Here is a 15077-nt window from a genome sequence, read left to right on the forward strand (position 1 = left end):
AAGTGCAAATTTGGGAGAAATATAATATTTAATAACAAAAGAGATAAAACAATCGTGTACACATTCATGTTGATTCCTTACACATTTATAAACAAACGTGTACACATTCATGTTGATTCTTGTACATATTCATATCTTTTTGACTCCTGCAAGCACTCAATCACTTAACTAATTCATTCCAATGTTATATTCAACCAGTATATGCCAATAATACCTTACACACATACAATCTTTCAGCAGTCATACAAGTGAGAGGTTAATCAAGCTATAAAACCAGGTTCATTCCCCCAATTCTACATAAGAAAATGCCTGTACCAAGTCAGGAATATGACAGTTTATTGTTATCCATCCATTTGATGTGTTTGAGCTTTTGATTAAAATTTGCCATTCGAATAGGGACTTTCCTTAAAATTTTTGAATTTTCCTCCTAGTAGTAAATTTTATAATCTTGATAACAATTTTCAATACATATGAGTACAGCACAAATTAATATGGGAGAAATATAATCTTTAATAACAAAAAAGATAACCCAATCGTGTAAACATTCATGTTGAATAGTGTTCAAACTCGTGTTGATTTGTATACAAATTTATATCCTTTTGACTCCATGTTCCTATCCTTTGATTCCTGGTTTGAAATGATTAAACAATTTTGTTCCTTTCAGACTTGAACTGAACTCCACCATAAAATTGTTCACATACGAATCCTTTTCTGACTTTTTGCTTTCAAAAATTACTACCAGAGTCACTTTTGTGTCTACTTGTGACAGAAAATAAGTACTTTGTGCTTTCTGAAAATAAATTTAAAAGATTTGCATTCATTTATTTTTATACTATGTTTAATATAAATAAATTTGGTGTTTTTACTGTCTTCTGATTGGTTAAAATTATTAGTTTTATTTTCAATGTTGTCAATTTTTATGGTGAAACGCCCACTCTGACATTGTGTATTCATACCCGAACATGTGTGTACGTTGTTATTATTTAATATAAATAATATAAAAAGTTCTTTGAGCTTTATTTTTGATAGAAATTTATCTATAATGAATGGCAATAATTTATTTTGAATTTATTGAACCATAAAATTAATTTTTGACTCTTCACATTTTACATAATCCGCTTCGCGGGGTTTGGGGCCGCTCAAGGCCCCCAGAAGCTCTAAGAAAAATTACGAACAATCGTGCATTCTGAAAGTTTCCCGGATTCTTTCTGACATTAAAACGCAATTAATTGTTTGCTATTTTCCAACAATAATCTGGTCTCAAAGCAAGAACATATATTCATTGTGATTTAAGATTTTTAGGTTTTATGGAAAACATTAAAAGACCGATATGTAGGATAAAGCAAAAATCGTAATTCTCATAATCATGAATCCAGGATCTGTCTGTCTGTTTTTGTCTTAATTGTATTGTGTTTAGACTATGGTTATTTTTTTATGACTAGATTCAAATATAGTGACTTATCGCACAGCGGGAAAAATATCACGTTGTGATTGGTTTAGCGCCGTCACGTGGTGACCCCCTTTGAGACCTAAGGGGGTTAGTAAATTTCATAGGGGGTTCATGACGTCACTGTTAATGGTGACGTCGTCTATTGCTGTTGTTGCATTTCATTGTTTATTTTTCTACAAAAGGCAGCAGGAAAAGTCCTGCGTGCGATAAATTCGTTATAGTTCACTACTGACCCCTTACGAATCCATAGAGGGTGAGTAAAATCCATAGGGGATCTGTAGGGGGTCAGTAGCAAACCATATAACTTATAAGATTGTACTTTAAGTACTAGTACTGCGTCAGTCGACACTAGGGACCATCTTGACCCTGTTTTACGGTATTATTGAATCTTTTATTGTTGAAGACCCTCCAGCAACTTTGACCATTGTCGTTTAGAATTTTTTCTATGCATTGACTCTGTGCAATTAGGTTTCGTGCACATTTACTCCATATTCCTTTATTTTCTGTTAGAGGGTCTGAACATGACTTAATGGTCCCCTCCCCCCCCCCCCCCCCAAAAAAAAAAACCAGTTTGTATTCTTTGATATCAAGTTCAATTCTCCATGCAGAAACAACCATTTTTTCTGTGTCTTGTATTATCTATATTCTTAAAATATTTTCTTGCACAATATCTGGGCATCGGTGGGTATGCAACATTGCAAAACCACACGTTTACAAATGAAAATCATTACTCAGACTATAGTCATAAAGTAGGATAATAAATGAACAAAAGACAAACCCAGGACAGTCACATAGAAGTACAACCAATAGACCATCAACTCTGAAAACTAAAAGTAAAATAGAAACATGGATCACGAAAAACATGTAGGGGCGACACCAGAGAGTAAAGAGAAATTGCTTGTTGCTAGACACTTTCCGTGAAAACAATTTTTAAATATCTAACATGAAGCATTTGCCTCAATTGCCTCAATGTAGTTACTGCCCTGTGATGGAGGAAGTAATCTTTAGATTAATAAAACTAAGAAGTGTGTAAAGTTTTAAGCAATAGTCATTAATGGTTTTTAAGATACGATGTAACATGTGAAAACCCCCCTCTTTTTTACAAAAACTCAATAACTCCAAAATAAAATTTTAAATCGTCACCAAGAAGTATACATATCTTTAGATTAATATAACTAAGAAGTGTGTTAAGTTTTAAGCAATAATCATAAATCCTTTATGAGTTATGCGTGACATGTGAAAACCCACCTCCCTTTTTTTACAAAAAAACACAATAACTCTAAAATAAAATTTTGAATCATCACCAAAAAGTATACAGATCTTTGGATTAAATATATTATATGTAATTAAGAAGTGTGTGAAGTTTAAAGCAAAAATCAGAAATCGTTTTTTGAGATACAGCACAACATGTGAAAAATACCCCCCCCCCCCCCATCCTTTGACCATCAAATAAACATTTATGTAAAGTTTCATGAAATTTGGATAAGCGGTTCTCAAGTTATGGTGTGACATGTGGATGCCGGAGAGACAGGCGGACGCTGGACATTTGTATACCATAATACCCCCGTTAAAATTTTGATGGGCATATAACAAGAAAGAAAAAGCAGGAAATGTTTTAAACAGAAATTCAAAATTACTTTTAGTTCACAATTTTTCATGCTTAATTCAATAAATGTGACAGTAAATTTATTTTCTTCATCAATAATAGATGTTGATATTCATCATTTAGATTTTTTTATAGTGTTAATATTTTACTACAGTTCCAAGAGGTAATTTCTTCTCAATTTTTAAGGGTCAGTACAAATCTTAAAGTTTCTTACTTTATTTTCACAGAGGAACTAACATATTATAATAGTGCAACTAGATATGATACACTTAGTAGCTTTGAATTTGAACTGTTTAATATAATGGTATAATTAGTAATTAATTACCAAAAGTTAAGACAACACATCCACCCACAGTGAGTGACACCCTCCCCAATACCAAAAAAAGAAGATTATTTGAATTTATAATATACAAGACAATTACATTTTTTTTATTAAACATGTTATACAACAGTTAACCTAACTTCAAAAGCACATTCAATTTGTATCTTACTGAGTGAGGAAATATTCAAGAAAAAGTAGGACCTTGAATTTAGGTTGTGGACCTTTCTGTTTGGAGTGTCAAAGGTACTGGACCTCCCAGTCCAAAATGTTAATTTGAACCCCTGGTCCATTAACCAAGAAACAATTCCTACATGGTTTGAGCCCCCCCCCCCCCAAAAAAAAAAAAAAAAACAACAAAAAACAAAAAACAAAAAACAAAACACAATCCTAACCATCCCTTTGTTGTATGGAAACTTGTGGTATATAATTTCAAAGGGATCCATACACTTAAACACATGTTATTGTCTGGAAACTTAAAAAATGCCTTTTTGAGCCTTGAACTCCCAAATCAATCCAAACCTTCCTTTTGTAGTTGTTAACCTTGTGTTTAAATTTCATAGATTTCTATTCACTTATACTAAATTTATTATCTGGAAACCAACTGTCTTTGAGCAACGATGACAACAACAACAATGATATACCAATATACGACAGCAAAATTTGTTTGCAGTCGAATAATAGAAAATACAACAGACATGAACCAATGACATGAAATTGTAGATTTGACTGTAATGAGTAGCTAATGGAATAATAAGCATACCAACTGATACAAAATCCAAAATACACAGTTGCTGGATAGGGTTTGGGTTACTCTGTATAGTGTTTTTTTTTTTAATTTGGTCATTATGTCATGTGCATTTTTTGTAAACATTTTTAAAAATTTCCAAAAGGTATTCTGAAGTGGTCACTATACTTCTGAATTTTAAGATAAAGTGACTTCTCTCTTGCAGCAGAACAAGGAGCAAGGAAGACACAACAAGAGAGAAAGATTGAGGGATCACATAGATGCTTTTTATGAATCAAATTTCTCAACATCTTTTGTTATATTTGGGATCCTTTTGAATGCTACATGTTTTAGGTGTTATTTCCTTGCCTACTGATTTTCATTATTTTTTTTCAAAGAGTAAAAATTAGCTTACCTTGTCATATACACAAATCATTTTACTATCTTACCTTGTCATGTACACAAATCATTTCAAACTTATCTTGTCATGTACACAAATCATTTTACTATTTTACCTTGTCATGTAAACTAATCATTTTACTATCTTACCTTGTCATGTACACACATCATTTTACTATCTTACCTTGTCATGTACACACATCATTTTAAACTTATCTTGTCATGTACACAAATCATTTTACTATTTTACCTTGTCATGTACACAAATCATTTTACTATCTTACCTTGTCATGTACACAAATCATTTTAAACTTACCTTGTCATGTACACAAATCATTTTACTAACTTACCTTGTCATGTACACAAATCATTTTACTATCTTGAGGACGATTAGTAATCAGTGAAACCACATTTGGCCAATGTTGAGCTGGTCGTTCCTACAGTAAACACAATAAAAAAAATATGAACAAATTATTTAGAAATTGATTTAATACAAATTACAATAATACTGGTATCTAATGTGTACAACTTGTAAATTGTTTCTTTTTGATTGATAAAGAAAGTGCTATAGCTTTATATATAGTCACTTATTCGATAAAACTTATTCAAATTAATGAAATTACAAACAATTCAATGATTGTTTTTAAAAAGAAGCTTAACCTTAAACTTAGCTCCCATATGATCACAATGATGCTGTTCAACATTTTCTAATCAATTAGAAACAATCACTGCATTAAAAACAATAAAAGCACTCTTTGGTTCATTGGTATTTTTCCGTTTGTATCATATATAAATTAGATCTTTGGTTTTCCTGTTTGAATTGCGTACACTAATAATTTTTGTTATTATCAGGTCGGGAACAACCCTCCCTCAGACAAGGGGTCGTTTTACTGTTGTAGAAAAGAAAATAGAAATTCATGTACCAAGGATTTATACAGTGCGCAGACTTAAAAAATTTTTACTTAAAAAGAGGAGAAATACATCATATTTTAAAAAACTTTTAAAAAAGAGGGGTCCACTTATTTTGAATAATATAAAAGTAAATGTGTAAGTCCAGGAATATTACAAAATTCTTGGACATGTTTTGACCATTTAATACCAGACAGATATATTTTGGGAAAATATGAGCCCTTTTGTACTAAAAAGTGTTTTTTACAAAAAAAAAAATATTATAACTGATAGTGACCCCCATAAAAGGGATATTTATAACAATGAGGGGTTGTTCCCAACCTGATAATAACTTGGATGGAGAATTGTCTCATTGGCACACATACACATACCTATCTCATTATTCAATTATTTCTTGGTGAACAGGGAAAAAACACTTCATAAATTAAAGAAATATTAAAGTACAAGTGATAGATCAAGTTTTAATATTGTCAAAACCTACTATTTAATGTTTACAAAAAAAACTTATAATCGCTCGCCTTTACTTTTCAAGCTTCGCCTCAAAAATTTGTAAATTAAATATTTTTTTATAAAAATTTTCAAAGCGCTCGCTCGTCCCAATTTTTGGAGTCCGAAAATCCATAGAACAAGAAATTAAATTGGTGTGGCCTTAACATATTTGTATAAGTCATCTTCAAAATATCTTCATGGGTAAGGCCAGTATCTAAATATTAAAAACAAGTTCTCAAAATAAAAATTTGTTAACAGTCTTGCATTAAAGTAAGTTTGCTAAATTAGATATGAACAACACAATTAAAAATTACTAATACTAATAGCCAACAGGTTAACTGCTGCAGAAAATAAAAGCATATATTTAAAAGATACATGCTTTTGATTTTTGAATTCATAGGCCAAAAATTGATCAAATCGATCATACCTTTCTTCTTAGCATTGCTTTAAACACTCACCTTTATATATGAAAGCAAACAGAAATGTTATGAATCAACAGTATATGAGTAGTATACTTACAGAATGAGGATATGAATCCACAGTATATGAGTAGTATACTTACAGCATGAGGATATGAATCCACAGTATATGAGTAGTATACTTACAGAATGAGGATATGAGTAGTATACTAACAGAATGAGGATATGAGTAGTATACTTACAGAATGAGGATATGAATCCACAGTATATGAGTAGTATACTTACAGAATGAGGATATGAGTAGTATACTAACAGAATGAGGATATGAGTAGTATACTTACAGAATGAGGATATGAGTAGTATACTAACAGAATGAGGATATGAGTAGTATACTTAAAGCATGAGGATATGAGTAGTATACTTACAGCATGAGGATATGAGTAGTATACTTACAGCATGAGGATATGAGTAGTATACTTACAGCATGAGGATATGAGTAGTATACTAACAGCATGAGGATATGAGTAGTATACTAACAGCATGAGGATATGAGTAGTATACTAACAGCATGAGGATATGAGTAGTATACTAACAGCATGAAGATATGAGTAGTATACTTACAGCATGAGGATATGAGTAGTATACTAACAGAATGAAGATATGAGTAGTATACTAACAGAATGAGGATATGAGTAGTATACTTACAGAATGAGGATATGAGTAGTATACTTACAGAATGAGGATATGAGTAGTATACTAACAGCATGAGGATATGAGTAGTATACTAACAGCATGAGGATATGAGTAGTATACTAACAGCATGAGGATATGAGTAGTATACTAACAGAATGAGGATATGAGTAGTATACTTACAGCATGAGGATATGAGTAGTATACTTACAGCATGAGGATATGAGTAGTATACTTACAGAATGAGGATATGAGTAGTATACTAACAGCATGAGGATATGAGTAGTATACTAACAGCATGAAGATATGAGTAGTATACTAACAGCATAAGGATATGAGTAGTATACTAACAGAATGAGGATATGAGTAGTATACTAACAGCATGAGGATATGAGTAGTATACTAACAGCATGAGGATATGAGTAGTATACTAACAGCATGAGGATATGAGTAGTATACTTACAGCATGAGGATATGAGTAGTATACTTACAGCATGAGGATATGAGTAGTATACTTACAGCTTGAGGATATGAGTAGTATACTAACAGCATGAGGATATGAGTAGTATACTAACAGCATGAGGATATGAGTAGTATACTTACAGAATGAGGATATGAGTAGTATACTTACAGCATGAGGATATGAGTAGTATACTTACAGAATGAGGATATGAGTAGTATACTAACAGCATGAGGATATGAGTAGTATACTTACAGCATGAGGATATGAGTAGTATACCTACAGCATGAGGATATGAGTAGTATACTTACAGAATGAGGATATGAGTAGTATACTAACAGAATGAAGATATGAGTAGTATACTAACAAAATGAGGATATGAGTAGCGTACTTACAGAATGAGGATATGAGTAGTATACTTACAGAATGAGGATATGAATCCACAGTATATGAGTAGTATACTTACAAAATGAGGATATGAATCCACAGTATATGAGTAGTATACTTACAGCATGACCATATGAGTAGCATACTTACAGAATAAGGATATGAGTAGTATACTAACAGCATGAGGATATGAGTAGTATACTAACAGAATGAGGATATGAGTAGTATACTTACAGAATGAGGATATGAGTAGTATACTTACAGCATGAGGATATGAGTAGTATACTTACAGCATGAGGATATGAGTAGTATACTTACAGAATGAGGAAATGAGTAGTATACTTACAGCATGAGGATATGAGTAGTATACTTACAGCATGAGGATATGAGTAGTATACTTACAGAATGAGGATATGAGTAGTATACTAACAGCATGAGGATATGAGTAGAATACTTACAGCATGAGGATATGAGTAGTATACCTACAGAATGAGGATATGAGTAGTATACTTACAGAATGAGGATATGAGTAGTATACTAACTGAATGAAGATATGAGTAGTATACTAACAGAATGTGGATATGAGTAGCGTACTTACAGAATGAGGATATGAGTAGTATACTTACAGAATGAGGATATGAATCCACAGTATATGAGTAGTATACTTACAAAATGAGGATATGAATCCACAGTATATGAGTAGTATACTTACAGCATGACCATATGAGTAGCATACTTACAGAATAAGGATATGAGTAGTATACTAACAGCATGAGGATATGAGTAGTATACTAACAGAATGAGGATATGAGTAGTATACTTACAGAATGAGGATATGAGTAGTATACTTACAGAATGAGGATATGAGTAGTATACTTACAGCATGAGGATATGAGTAGTATACTTACAGCATGAGGATATGAGTAGTATACTTACAGCATGAGGATATGAGTAGTATACTTACAGAATGAGGATATGAGTAGTATACTTAAAGCATGAGGATATGAGTAGTATACTTACAGCATGAGGATATGAGTAGTATACTTACAGAATGAGGATATGAGTAGTATACTTACAGAATGAGGATATGAGTAGTATACTAACAGCATGAGGATATGAGTAGTATACTAACAGCATGAGGATATGAGTAGTATACCTACAGAATGAGGATATGAGTAGTATACTTACAGAATGAGGATATGAGTAGTATACTAACAGAATGAAGATATGAGTAGTATACTAACAGAATGAAGATATGAGTAGTATACTAACAGAATGAGGATATGAGTAGTATACTAACAGCATGAGGATATGAGTAGTATACTTACAGCATGAGGATATGAGTAGTATACTTACAGAATGAGGATATGAGTAGTATACTAACAGCATGAGGATATGAGTAGTATACTAACAGAATGAAGATATGAGTAGTATACTAACAGAATGAGGATATGAGTAGTATACTTACAGAATGAGGATATGAGTAGTATACTAACAGAATGAGGATATGAGTAGTATACTTACAGAATGAGGATATGAGTAGTATACTAACAGAATGAAGATATGAGTATTATACTTACAGAATGAGGATATGAATCCACAGTATATGAGTAGTATACTTACAAAATGAGGATATGAATCAACAGTATATGAGAAGTATACTTACAGCATGACCATATGAGTAGCATACTTACAGAATAAGGATATGAGTAGTATACTTACAGAATGAGGATATGAGTAGTATACTTACAGAATGAGGATATGAGTAGTATACTAACAGCATGAGGATATGAGTAGTATACTTACAGAATGAGGATATGAATCCACAGTATATGAGTAGTATACTTACAGAATGAGGATATGAATCCACAGTATATGAGTAGTATACTTACAAAATGAGGATATGAATCCACAGTATATGAGTAGTATACTTACAGCATGAGGATATGAGTAGTATACTTACAGAATAAGGATATGAGTAGTAAACTAACAGAATGAGGATATGAGTAGTATACTTACAGAATGAGGATATGAGTAGTATACTAACAGAATGAAGATATGAATCCACAGTATATGAGTAGTATACTTACAGAATGAGGATATGAATCCACAGTATATGAGTAGTATACTTACAGAATGAGGATATGCATCCACAGTATATGAGTAGTATACTTACAGAATGAGGATATGAGTAGTATACTTACAGAATAAGGATATGAGTAGTATACTAACAGAATGAGGATATGAGTAGTATACTTACAGAATGAGGATATGAATCCACAGTATATGAGTAGTATACTTACAGAATGAGGATATGAATCCACAGTATATGAGTAGTATACTTACAGAATAAGGATATGAGTAGTATACTTACAGAATGAGGATATGAGTAGTATACTTACAGAATAAGGATATGAGTAGTATACTCACAGAATGAGGATATGAGTAGTATACTTACAGAATGAGGATATGAGTAGTATACTAACAGAATGAAGATATGAATCCACAGTATATGAGTAGTATACTTACAGAATAAGGATATGAGTAGTATACTTACAGAATGAGGATATGAGTAGTATACTTACAGAATAAGGATATGAGTAGTATACTCACAGAATGAGGATATGAGTAGTATACTTACAGAATAAGGATATGAGTAGTATACTTACAGAATGAGGATATGAGTAGTATACTTACAGAATAAGGATATGAGTAGTATATTAACAGAATGAGGATATGTATGAGTAGTATACTTACAGCATGAGGATATGAGTAGTATACTTACAGAATGAGGATATGAGAAGTATACTAACAGAATGAGGATATGAGTAGTATACTTACAGAATGAGGATATGAGTAGTATATTAACAGAATGAGGATATGAATCCACAGTATATGAGTGGTATACTTACAGAATGAGGATATGAAGCCACAGTATATCAGTAGTATACTTACAGCATGAGGATATGAATCCACAGTATATGAGTAGTATACTTACAGAATGAGGATGTGAGTAGTATACTTACAGAATGAGGATATGAGTAGTATACTAACAGAATGAGGATATGAATCCACAGTATATGAGTAGTATACTTACAGATTGAGGATATGATTCCACAGTATATCAGTAGTATACTTACAGCATGAGGATATGAATCCAGTATATGCGTAGTATACTTACAGAATGAGGATATGAATCCACAGTATATAAGGAGTATACTTACAACATGAGGATATGAATCCACAGTATATGAGTAGTATACTTACAGAATGAGGATATGAATCCACAGTATATGAGTAGTATACTTACAGCATGAGGATATGAATCCACAGTATATGAGGAGTATACTTACAGAATGAAGATATGAATCGACAGTATATGAGTAGTTTACTAACGAATGAGGATATGAATCCACAGTATATGAGGAGTATGCTTACAGCATGAGGATATGAATCCACAGTATATGAAGAGTATACTTACAGAATGAGGATATGAGTAGTATACCTACAGAATGAGGATATGAGTAGTATACTAACAGAATGAGGATATGAGTAGTATACTTACAGAATGAGGATATGAGTAGTATACCTACAGAATGAGGATATGAGTAGTATACCTACAGAATGAGGATATGAGTAGTATACCTACAGAATGAGGATATGAGAAGTATACTTACAGAATGAGGATATGAGTAGTATACTTACAGAATGAGGATATGAGAAGTATACTTACAGAATGAGGATATGAGTAGTATACTTACAGAATGAGGATATGAGAAGTATACTTACAGAATTAGGATATGAGTAGTATACTTACAGAATGAGGATACGAGTAGTATGCTTACAGAATGAGGATGTGAGAAGTATACTTACAGAATGAGGATATGAGTAGTATACTTACAGAATGAGGATATGAGAAGTATACTTACAGAATGAGGATATGAGAATATAGATGGAAAGCTGTCTAATCCCTGAGGTGTTGTGTGGTGTTTTTCAGGATGATTATAACCTGGACCAATGTATGAACTTCCAAGACTTTGAACATCAAGCACTAATGAAACATAATGAGCATCACTTCTTCTTTGAAAAGTCATCAACCTAAATAAAAACACATTCTTGGTACATTGATCAACCAGAGTATATAGGCATATATATAACGAAAGGCTCTGAAGAGCCTGTGTCACTCATCTGCATCTTTAACAATAGCCACTTTTTTGGGGTAAAAATCATCATGAAAAAAGCTACAACTCTACAAAGACCCTTTATTTTTTCTGCCTTTTAAGTTCCATTATTTATATACTAGCAATCTTAAATGTATGAAAAGTCAAGAGAGAAGTATGTCCTGCCAACTTTTTGATGGCTTATATCTAACAAGAGTGCACACACTGAAATGTCTCGCCTTCTATACTAATCATTGATATTATGTTGATAGTCCTAAGTATAAAGCTAAGCTTTATGACAACTGTCACATAAATGAGGTCAAGGTCAGATGAACCATGCCAGGCAGACATGTACAGCTAACAATACTTCTATACAACATATATAGTTGACCTATTACTTATAGTTTAAGAAAAATAGACCAAAACACAAAAACTTAACACTGTGTAATGAACCGTGAAAATGAGGTTACGGTCAAATAAAACCTGCGCGACTGACATTAAGATCATAAAATATTTCCAAACACCAAATATAGTTGACCTATGGCATATTGTATTAGATAAAAAGACCAAAACTCAAAAACTTAACTTTGACCACTGAACCATGAAAATGAGGTCAAGGTCACATGACATCTGCCCGCTAGACATGTACACTTAGCAATCATTCCATACAACAAATATAGTAGACCTATTGCATATAGTATGAGAAAAAAAGACCAAACCACAAAAATTTAACTATAACCACTGAACCATGAAAATGAGGTCAAGGTCAGATGACACCTGCCAGTTGGACATGTACACCTTACAGTCCTTCCATACACTGAATATACTAGCCCTATTGCTTATAGTATCTGAGATATGGACTTGACCACCAAAACTTAACCTTGTTCACTGATCCATGAAATGAGGTCGAGGTCAAGTGAAAACTGTCTGACAGACATGAGGACCTTCCAAGGTACGCACATATCAAATATAGTTATCCTATTACTTAAAATAAGAGAGAATTCAACATCAAAAAAAATTTGAACTTTTTTTTCAAGTGGTCACTGAACCATGAAAATGAGGTCAAGGACATTGGACATGTTACTGACTGAAACTTCGTAACATGAAGCATCTATATACAAAGTATGAAGCATCCAGGTCTTCCACCTTCTAAAATATAAAGCTTTTAAGAAGTGAGCTAACGCCGCCACCGCCGGATCACTATCCCTATGTCGAGCTTTCTGCAACAAAAGTTGCAGGCTCGACAAAAATCAAGCACACAAACCATTCATTTTGGTCTGCCTTTTTAGTTCCATTATCTATATACTATCAATTTATAAGTCTTTAAAAAAGCTTGTTATATTGAAAACAGATCGTGTAGCAAATACACCTCTGTCCCAGGTCAGGGAGAGGGTTGAGATCCTGCTAACATGTTTAACCACCACATTCTGTATGTAATGTGCCTGTCCCAAGTCAGGAGCCTGTGATTCAGTGGTTTACATTTGTTTATGTGTTACATATGTGTTTTTCGTTTTTTTTCTGTACATGAATTAGGCCAAAATTTTTCTTGTTTGAATTGTTTTACATTGTCATTTCAAGGTCTTTTAAAGATGACTATGCAGTATGGGCTTTGTTCATTATTGAAGGCCGTACAGTGACCTTTAGTTGTTTATTTCTGTGTCATTCGGTCTCTTTAAAAAAATAAAACACAATCAACAAAGGCTTTTAGTCAACCTCAGATCGAGAGACTTTTAAACTGTTTTGAGCATGAAGACAGATTTTGTTATATATCAGTATGTATGGTCGGAGTATGTTTCTGTGTGAAAGAGAGAGTTGTTCCCCTTTTGACAGTATCTTGTATTTTTGTTTGTGACGTCATCTTTGTCTGATTAAAATGTAGAAATGGAAGCAGATATGTTTTGATCTGTCCGATTTATAATCGTGTTCATCATTGCTACCAGAGCTATTCCCCTAGTCTGTAATAATTTCTTATCAAAAGCCAAGGACTGTTGCTGATTTTCCTTTTTTGAATTAAGAATGCAGAAGGAGGAATAGTGTTGTCTTCAACTGCAATATTGTTTGTTTGCGGAACAAAACTATCTGTACAGGGACTAAACTTAACTGTTTTTGTCTAGGGGCCAGCTGGGCCCCTAAGATATTTTTTTCAGGGGCCCAGATGAAATTTTAGGAGCCCAACCAATCTTTATACAAAAAGACTAAATGAAAATAAAACTGAAAATTACTTTTTATATACTTACAAAATGTACTAACACTTTTCCAGCTTGAATCTCAGGACAGAAGGGTGCTAGTGCTCCTAAGTAAGGAGTTTTATAAATAAAACAGGTGAGATGAGAGAGGATTATATTATTTTGATGCAACAATACATTGCATATATTGCAGAAGCTTAGAACTGTTACTTTTTTTCTCCATAATTGTTAAAATTAAAAGCATTTTATAAGTGCCCCCATGTAAGGAGGATCATAAATACAAGAAGTAAAACAGGAAGTACAGTCTTGTTTATGTTCAAATACAAATTTCTCTGATTCTTTTTTAAATGTATGTTCATGGTATGAAACAAAAGTTTTTTTAATAAGGTTATAATATTTAAATTGTTGCCACCAGAAATGTATTACATTGTATAAGATTTGACAATATTTATTTTAGGTTATTTCCTGCAAAAATTGTCTCCCTTCAATTTTTTTTCAACTTCCTATTGACCTGACAATATGGCTGTTTTTTTTTTTAATAAATACTATCTCAATCCAAGCCATCCTCTAATAGTGTTGATCAAAATATATTTTGCAATAAGTTTAAATTGAAGATTGGATATCAAACTTAATATTGGGATATTTATTTACGAGACTTTTGTTTCGTTTTTACATTAAGTAGTTTTGTAAATAGCGATTCAGGGACAAGTTACCGTCTAATACAGGCTTGTAATGACTCCGAGGACAATTAGAAAACATCCCTTTCGCGATGCTTATTGAACAGTTTAGAAGAAAACACTATTCAATAATGAAATAATCGTAGAAAATTTAGCAGAGTTAAGAAAACATGCTGATTGAAGGAGGTATATGACATAT

The 15077-nt window shown here is 32.4% G+C and overlaps 1 protein-coding gene across 3 annotated transcripts in view; it reads right to left on the bottom strand.

The window, feature by feature from the left end:
• Positions 1-490: 490 nt before the first annotated feature.
• Positions 491-15077, bottom strand: part of LOC143054065 (KICSTOR subunit 2-like) — a 38012-nt gene continuing 23425 nt past the window's right edge. For all 3 annotated transcript variants that reach the window (XM_076226938.1, XM_076226939.1, XM_076226937.1), the window contains exons 9-11: positions 11785-11953; positions 4852-4938; positions 491-790 (exon numbers count right to left, since the gene is read on the bottom strand). In XM_076226938.1, coding sequence (XP_076083053.1) covers positions 614-790; positions 4852-4938; positions 11785-11953 — 433 coding nt within the window. In that variant the 3' untranslated portion in view covers positions 491-613. The remainder of the gene's footprint in view (positions 791-4851; positions 4939-11784; positions 11954-15077) is intronic.

The sequence above is a fragment of the Mytilus galloprovincialis genome, chromosome 12 (genome assembly GCF_965363235.1).
Source record: "Mytilus galloprovincialis chromosome 12, xbMytGall1.hap1.1, whole genome shotgun sequence".
In the NCBI taxonomy this organism is placed as follows: domain Eukaryota; kingdom Metazoa; phylum Mollusca; class Bivalvia; order Mytilida; family Mytilidae; genus Mytilus; species Mytilus galloprovincialis.